The sequence below is a fragment of the Argentina silus genome (assembly GCF_951799395.1).
Source record: "Argentina silus genome assembly, chromosome: 6".
NCBI classification, from domain to species: domain Eukaryota; kingdom Metazoa; phylum Chordata; class Actinopteri; order Argentiniformes; family Argentinidae; genus Argentina; species Argentina silus.
This window is the reverse complement of record NC_139660.1, coordinates 8,682,871-8,691,622: the sequence shown is the minus strand read 5'-3', so window position 1 is coordinate 8,691,622 and position 8,752 is coordinate 8,682,871. Positions and strand designations below refer to the sequence as shown.

Below are 8,752 nucleotides of genomic sequence, written 5' to 3'. Positions count from 1 at the left end.
CAACACGTTTGATGGAAATGACAACTAGGCGATTGAGCGTTATTTTGTGTTTCATTTACATGGTAGCTATGCTTTGAGACCAAAGGCATATATTTGATAAACAATACTTGTATTGTTGTTTTTCCATTATAACTCGGTGCGCTCGAGGAACTCGAATGAAGCCAAGAGATGGAGCTACACGTTACCGAAATTCGAAGACGCGCGTTTCGACCTTGCATCCTGTCATTATGCGTGCAACACCCCTCGATGCCCCCACCCCCCGCCTTCCTTCTAATGAAAGCAAGGGGAAGGAAGAGACCATGGAAGAAGAAAGCTGGCTGTTATTTTCAAGTAGAACGTTACTATTTAGCTATCTTTTGGGTTTCTCAAATTAAACCAATGTGAATATGATCGTAGGCGCGGTTAATAACTAATCCGAAATTGAGTCTAAACATTCGCTAACAAGAGAAAACCATAATTAAGCGTGGACGAGTCTGCCCGAAGTTAGCCTGCTAGGCTAAGCAGTTAGCAAGTTTTCTAGAGAGGGACACAATCCTGGAGAAACGGGAAACAACGCGGAACGTGCGGTCCTACATCAAGTAGGTAGTTATGTTGCCTTTAGGAATAACCTTAAGCAACGGGTGACGAATACATTTTGGAAACAAGGGGAGCAAGAAGAAGAAGTGCACAACGAGCTAGCTACTAGCCCGAGCTAGATAACTGCAATGTTAGGGCAGCGGAGACTGATTCACCGCTGTGGCAGTACGTCGGTGTCCCGAGGTTGGCCACATTCGGTGCGCTGGAGACTGGGGGGTTTCTTTTTCCTTCTTTTGCTCGAAGGGGCTGTCTGTCTCGCCAACCCCAGCAGTGCTCCGGGTATCATCACAAACAATCACCCCAGTGTCAACGTATACATGAGCGAGGAGGAGGTGAAGAAGCTTTTGGGTAAGGACCGGTGACCTGCATGGCCCTCATATAACTAGTTGATATATCATAATTGACCATGGTAAAAAAAATAATCTATCCAAGTTAGCTGGCTGGGTATGATAGCTATATCAGTTTTTGGTGTTGCTTGCGAGGCTGCTCTGCAGGGAAGTTAACAGAGTAAGCAGAGACTTGGTCCAGCTTGATCCAACAACTTATGTAATGTCCACCTCAAGTTGCCCAATATCTTGCGAATCCAATGCAAATAGTTGCCCCATAAATCAATTTGGCCATTGACACGTACCTTTGAAAACAGGTCTAGGATACACAAGGGGCATGCATTGTACTTCACCCTTGTATGCATGATGTTAAGTGTGTCTAGTGACCATAGTAACATGGAAAATATTGAATTGAGAGAAAAAAGGATGCAGTATTTTCCAAATCCAAACCATGACTTTTAGTAACTCATTACTCTTAATAGGAAGCATATGAAATGAGGACAGGGACCACTTTGTTCTGAAGGAATATATTAATGTCAGAGCCTGGCCATATAGCTAGGCTACATGCATTTTCAGCCAAACGCATGCATCATATTTTTTAGCCCTAACTGAATTTGAGATCGTTTTAAGCCATTACTTAATGGCTTCTCCAGACTTGCAGGGGTCATATGTAGCAGTTCATGAGATGGAGTGTCGACGTAATGGTTTAATTCAACCATGTTTGCCCTTACCTGCATCGGCATCACTTATGCCAGTTTTGAAAGTATCCACCCTCCATCATCTGAGATTTTCATTGGCCCCACGAAATATCCAAAAGTCATGGCAGTCCGCAATGGCATTTCCGCTTCTTCATTCACAATTATGGCATTTAGCCAATCACCCTCTGGTTTACCTGCACACTATGCGGACATCCTGAGTGCCATGTTTGGAGTTTTCCACCCTGGCTTCGGGTATGAAGTTAATTTGCATGGATATTAAGCAGCCTTTTGGATATTTTGTGGGTCAGATGAAAATCTCAGATATAGAGAGTACGTGGATCCTTTCAGAACTTGGATAAGTGATGCCAAAACAGGTAAGTGTACTCATGGTTGAATTAAGTCGCAGCGCTCCATCAAGCCATCATGACAACACTCCATCTCATGAAATTATATGGAGTGTCGTATCGGAGCTAGGGTCATATGTTTCTATTTCATCAATGAGATCTGTTTTTAGATGTTTTTATGGTTGTCTTTCTTCTGTTGTGATGTTATGTTTGATTACTAGTGTATAACAATCACCACTCTACTGGTGCAAAACAAACGCCACCCTATTGATTGGTAGTGAGTTGTTAATAAGGGGTTTGTTAAAGATATACAGGCAGTGCAGTTTGGAACCAGTCATTAACAGGGAGAGTGCCACAGAACCGCCTAATGAGGGGGTTGAAGTGCTGGAGTAACAATTTCCTGCATCAGTGAGGAAGCCTAGAGCTGAGAGGCTTGAACAGCTTCTCATAATATGTAGGGTGTTCACCCACTCTGCCCAGAGTAGGAGTGAGCGCGCTTTGGTGATGAAATTTCACTTCCTAATGTTATAAAACACATTTGATCAAAACAATATGATGTTTTGGATGGTTCAGTGGGGTATTTCACTAACATATCATTAACATGTTACCCAAAAAGTCGGATTTCGTAATCTAATACATTTGATAATGTATTATTGACAGACTGTTGACATTGTGGTATCGCAGTCTCACAGTAACTTTTGATGATTTGCATGTTGTGGTGGTCTTCCTTAAAGTTGTTTCCACGGGTCACAAAAAGCTAAATAAGAGACATGAGCTGAATTAAATGTAAACGGCTTTGAAAATAAAATGCTGTGGTACGCTCAGTGCTCCGTTGACGACATTTCACAAAGATACCCTTGTTTTTGTGAGGTCTTCAAAAGAGAACAATCATTTCACATGAATATGAAAAAACATATAGTAGAATATGAAAATACTACATGTGTCTCAAAATCGATGTCTATCTTACTCTGTATTGTCTGATGTCCTGCGGATTTGAGAAGAAAGATGATCTGGTCAATGAGAAAGACAGCATGTCATGTAGCCTAATGTGACTTACAGTAGCAGCCTAGCGCTAATTATTTTGGATGCTATTTTCCAGATTTTTGACACTTTTTTTTCTCTGGCCATAGATTTATTTACCATAATTATGGCCATGATTCCAATAACTTTCCAACGGATTATGATGGAGACATGTGGTTTGTATCATTGGCTTTCTTAAAGGATTGCTCATTGGTCAACAAATGCATTCTTGGTTGAACACCCTGTAATATGGACTTGAAAGCCAGTGTGCTGAAGGAACTAATCCCTGTGGAGCATGGTAAATCAGATTTAGCGGTGTCAACAGCTTGGGACGTAAAGAAATCTGTAGTCTATGGAAAGACCTCAATAGACCTCCCATAACCCCGTCCCTCCTCTTATCAGTGTTTTCATTTCTAGTCGGGATTTGTGGAGACCCCCTTAAAAGTTTCACTGTGTACGGTATTTGGAGAGAATGTTTTTCAGCAGATCACCTGCAATTGGGACAGTTTTTCTTTCTTTCATTGTAAACACGACCACGACCAGCGTCTGTGACTTGTATTCATTTTTATGTTCTTTGTATATTATTTTTTTTATTTTCTGGGTGTATGGTCATGATGGAAGACAGAGAGACCGGTTTGCTCCCCCTTTGATTTTCTAACTTGATTATGTGGATCATAATGCAAGTTTATTGGAGAGATCTGGAATCTTTCCTCTTACATTGTTTTTCTGGAATTCTGTGTGTTTAAACATATTCAAGGAGGAAATGGGTAGATTAGGCTTTTTGCTGTAGCAGAATTTTTCATTTAAAAGCTAGCTCGCCTTACCGTAGATTTATCGTCATCATGGTGATTCAAAACTGACCTTACAGTTATGAATGCGTTGCATCATCAATGTGGAATAGAAGCCAGTGAATAGAAGCCAGGGCACACCCAGCCTCCAAAGAGGAGACATGTACCAGGGACGGACGAGGACAACAAACCAGCCCTGGACTTTGAGACGATGGGGGGGCTTTATTGTTATCAACAATACGGAAAGTGGGCAGTCAATGCGTAATGGTGTGGATAATGGATGAGGCTCTCCTGTCTGTCTGTCTGTGTGTGTGTCTGGTGGGTTTATGAAAAAACAGTTACTGTCTTCAGTGTTGTCCATCGAAACCATACATATACCATTATAATACAGCGGCAAAGGCAGAAATTGACTTCTTCAATTTCCCTGGTAAACAAGTTGATTGCAAAAAAGAACCGGGAGCTTTCCACCGTCCGGGAGTGCGGGTGATAAAGAGTGAAGCAACCTTCAGTCTGTAAAGTGCTCCACATTTGACCGCAGGTTGAAATGCATCCGTCAATATGTTATATTCAAGAGGTAGCTTTTTAAAATACAAAATGTGGTATTCTCAAGTCCTGACTAAACACAACCAGTGCATTATTTTTTGCATGGTATTGATGGAATTCAATGATGGAATTCAATGATAGTGTCAACAAATGGACGTCTCCGGACCTCACTCTGGGTAATTTGGTTAGTAATGATGGCCTGGGGCTTCTAGTGTTCAGGATTTTCAGCAGGACGAATGTCTTCAGGAAAATTTACAAAATGAATGTTCTGTTCTACGTATACATATGGAGAGTAAAGGCTACTTTCCCATTGTACTGTGTCTTGCTCTTGTCTTAGCTATTTCTCCTTTGGTTTTAAGTACACAGGCAGGTGCTGCCTCACTCAGAAGCAAGTGAAGCCGTCAGTGCCATTGTTTTTAACCTGAATAGAGGGACTGGGATCCTTGGGGAACAGTTCTTGAGTGGACCTCTGTTCTGTCACATATCACATTAACAGGAGCTCCTGGCTCTAAATGCCGCCCCCCCTCCCCTTCTCCCTCCCTCCCACGAAAGGAATAGCCTAAGCTCTGATTACAGTTGATGTGGTTAGGATGAGTGGTCCTGTTTTGGATGACTCATCTATGTTTGCCTTTGTCTACCTTTTCAGGAGGTTGCCGGCTGCAGAGTATCCAAATGTTTGGGGATAGAAAATGCAGCCACCTTTCCATATGTCTGTTTTAGTGACTGTGCTGGTGTACAAGGCCGTCAAACCAGTGGCCGAATGCTGCCTACACATAGATAGAGAGTCACTGAATTGATACTTAACAAAGAAATGGCAGGCTATGGTAAGGAGTAGGCCTGAGATCAGCTATGCTCTCTCAGATCAGGGCTCAATAGACGTTCCCGCTTTCCCCTCATCCCTCTCAGCCATTTCCTCTCCTTCTCTCTGGGGTCTCCAAGGCTCTGTAATTCCTTTTACAGATCTTAATCTGCCACAGTTTCTGCAGGAGTTTCAGAGTGCTGCAGAGCAGAGGACCTAGCCTATCCATTTTTCTGTTTACTTATTTTTACTATATTTTTTTCTCTGAGCATGCTAAACTGCTGTATCTCAAATGTCTTGGTGCTTGATGAAAGGTGGAATTCATCACAATTAGTCGTGTCAGATACTTTGACTTGGACTCAGTTTGACGCGATGTATACATGTTGGAGATGGATTATTCTTGCAGACCACATGAGGGCACGTTTTCCATGCTTTCCCCAGAACCATTGTTGTAGACACAGTTGAATGCATGTGATCTCAAATTAGGTTAGGCCTAGTGCAAGTTGTCTAATTTTGTTATATGCTGCATTCCCTATCTGCTTTTGTTAACACCTGCTTACGTCTGTGCCTGATCTCTTGCACTGAAAACATCTAACTGAGTTCTGTCCTGTGGCTAAGATAAGTGTGCTTGTCGCCAGTAGAACAATCGGTGTAACTAGTAACCCTAACTATAGTAGTTACTATAGTTACAACAACTATGACACAGTCATGCAGTCAGAGAGAAGTGACAACATAAGCCATCAGTCCTTTTATTGTACTCATTTTTACACCCATTTACTCTTCTCTTCGCCTCTCAGTATAGTTTGATTGCCTGGTAGTATACTCTTGTGGCTCCCCTTTACTACTTTAATCTTCTTCTAACTAGGCAATAGGCTCTCTTGGGGTTTGCCTGCACCCCCTCTAGCTGTGTGGTAGCCCTCACATCGTCTCTGATAGTTTGGTATGTGGTGATGAAAGTGTGTGGACAGAGATTACTTTATGAATGATACCTTAAAAAAAAAAGCATATCGGAGAAGGGGAGAGGTGGGATTCTCTTCCACAGTGCGACACTGGAGGCTGGGGTGTGGCCCACTGGAGGCCTACATGCTCTTTGTGCATTTGCTAGTCTGGCACAGGCTTGTAAGACAAGGCTTTCTCTGTCTGTGTAGCCTCCCTTGCTCCGTTACCTCTGGGCGCAGTCTTTGGTCTGTTTTTCACTGGCACATTGTTGTGTTTCATCTGTCTTGGCATCCTCAGTAGCAGTCACTAGAAGATGAACAGGGCATTGCACCACTCCCTTATCCCTCCTATTTATTCAACGTTAGCATGCTGATATAGGAATACCAGGTTGGGCTCTGTCACCAGTCTCCTAAGCAGGGAAAACAATTGACCCCTGCCAAATGCGGGTAGATTTTGGCATTGGCAGGTAAATCTGTAAATCTTACCAGCCACTTTGGTGGGTAGCAACAAAGGTTTGCGAATACTATGCTTCAATTTAAAAAACGGAACCGGTGCGATCTACAATTATGGTCAACATTATGGTCAACATTATGGTCAACATTATGGTCAACATTTGTAACTGCTGCGCATCTCACTCACGCTTCTCCTGACTGTCAAACAAACCCCAGAGTCTATGAGCTTTCTTAGTTACAACAACGTCTCTGGTTACAACCTAAAAATAATAAAACAGTCAAATTCAACTACATGTGACCATACGACCATACGACTTCGTGAGAGAAAACATGCAGGGGAAAATATTTAGTTGTATTTTGACAGGGATAGGTGCAAAACTTTTTTTGTGATATTTGCCTTAATATTAAATTAAAATGTGGCTGAAATTTTCTGATCCACCTTGGCTTCTAGGCCAAAAAGTTAATTTTATCCCCTGCTGCTAAGTATGCTGATTTACTTTGGAATCTGGAATTATTTAGCTATTTTTCTCCTTTTTAGAATTTGTTTTTGGCCCATGGAACCTCCCCTCCTCTTTACAATCTTCCAGTCTTTGTCACTACCTGGCACAACAACCCTTACATGAGTCCTTGCAGCCTCCAACAATAACAAACAATGATATTAAAAGCAGCAGTCTGAGTGGACTGCTGTAACTGTCCTCAGCAGTCTCAGTACATTGAGGCTGTCGTGCCTATGTAAAACCTTAGCATTTCAAGTATGATGTACAACAATGCAAAGGAAATTGATTGCTGTTATCCTTGAGGAACAGACAATTTCTCCAGATATTGGAGACACCCTGACACCCCATTTTCACAGTTGACCTTGAGCTGTGTTGCTGCGTCCTGTTTCATCAACGGTTGGTCTATCTTCAGACTTCCCGAAGAGGCTGACTTTTAGGGAGTCTCTGCATCGTTAGCCAGGCCCTTATCAGCAGTTACCATAGAGCTGTGGAAGGGTAAGAGGGTAGTTGATATAAATCACATACTTTTGGAATGGAGTTCTTTTTTCTTTGCAGTTGCACCAGGATGATCCTGACACTTAGAGGGGGACGGATAGCAAGGATAGATGAAAGATGTCTGCAAGGTATGGAATGTGAACCAAAATATACCCATTTGTACTGCTCTGAGAAAGAATAATAGTAAAAATGCAACTAACAAGTCAGTCATCTGTAAACTGAAAAAATGTTGTCAATCTCTTTGATATCAGAATGTTTTGCTCAATCATGTTTGGCTTGTACCACAAGCACTGCTGGGTTTCCACAAGATTGAGTGGTGGGAGTTCCAGGATGGCCTCTCGCTGAATTAATTTCAAGTGGTGTTTCCTTGATGGAGATGGCAGCTGAAGTAATGGCGCATGTGTTTGTAATTAATAGTGGGGGGCTTCCTGCTTCTGAAGTACAGGCCTTATTCATTATCAGACTGCCACAACACGGCCGTGACAATCTAGACCTGCTTATTCCAAAGGATCTTTCCACAGAGCCCGACCCAGACTTCGCCAGGCAGGTTAAACCATCCTTCAGAAACCTGTCAGGAAAAACAGTCATCCATGAAGCATATGTTCATTAATGAGCGCAGAAGCACGCGCAAGATCATTCAGGTGTGGTGTGGTAAGTTGGGAGAGTAGTCAGTACTCAGGTCTGGAAGGATGGCATATCAACCAAAGCACCAGCGCTGAACCGCAGCCCATGCGGGACGTGAGCTGGCTTTTAAAATTCTTCACATTTGTTTGACCTACTGTCTGACCTGAGGTGCAGAATCAATGTAAATGTATGCATTTCTACTCACTCATTTGTCTATGTAGCCTATTCATGATTGATTTAGGCCTAGTCACATGCTGGGAGTGCATAGCTTACATTTTGATGAGTTAGTGGCCAATTTCAAGGTCTATAGAATCCAAGCCTTGATCTTTTGAGTCATATTCTGAACATTGTACTGGTACTTCTCATTGTGGGACATGGATTATTTTTTTATTTTTTTATAAAACATGATTACGACTAAGATGAGATCAGTACACACCGACCATTTGACAGTTTGAGAAACGCTCCACCTTAATCACTCGTGTTGTAGATCAGCTCATTTAGGCCTAATGTCAGATACAGTGGGCTACCTGACCATCCAGATCTAGTCTAAGACGAGCTGTTGTGTATGTGGTCTATTGGGCTGAAATGCAGCTGCCCATTGATAGTGCCTTTACATAACTCTTTGAAAAATGCTACAGTAGTTGTGGGCTG

At 42.3% G+C, this 8,752-nt stretch overlaps 1 protein-coding gene across 3 annotated transcripts in view; it reads left to right on the top strand.

Moving 5' to 3' along the window:
• Positions 1 to 289: 289 nt before the first annotated feature.
• The window catches only part of ryk (receptor like tyrosine kinase), a 36,243-nt gene continuing 27,780 nt past the window's right edge, over positions 290 to 8,752 (top strand). For all 3 annotated transcript variants that reach the window (XM_083671663.1, XM_083671664.1, XM_083671662.1), the window contains exon 1: positions 290 to 924. In XM_083671663.1, the coding sequence (XP_083527789.1) occupies positions 705 to 924 (220 nt within the window). In that variant the 5' untranslated portion in view covers positions 290 to 704. The remainder of the gene's footprint in view (positions 925 to 8,752) is intronic.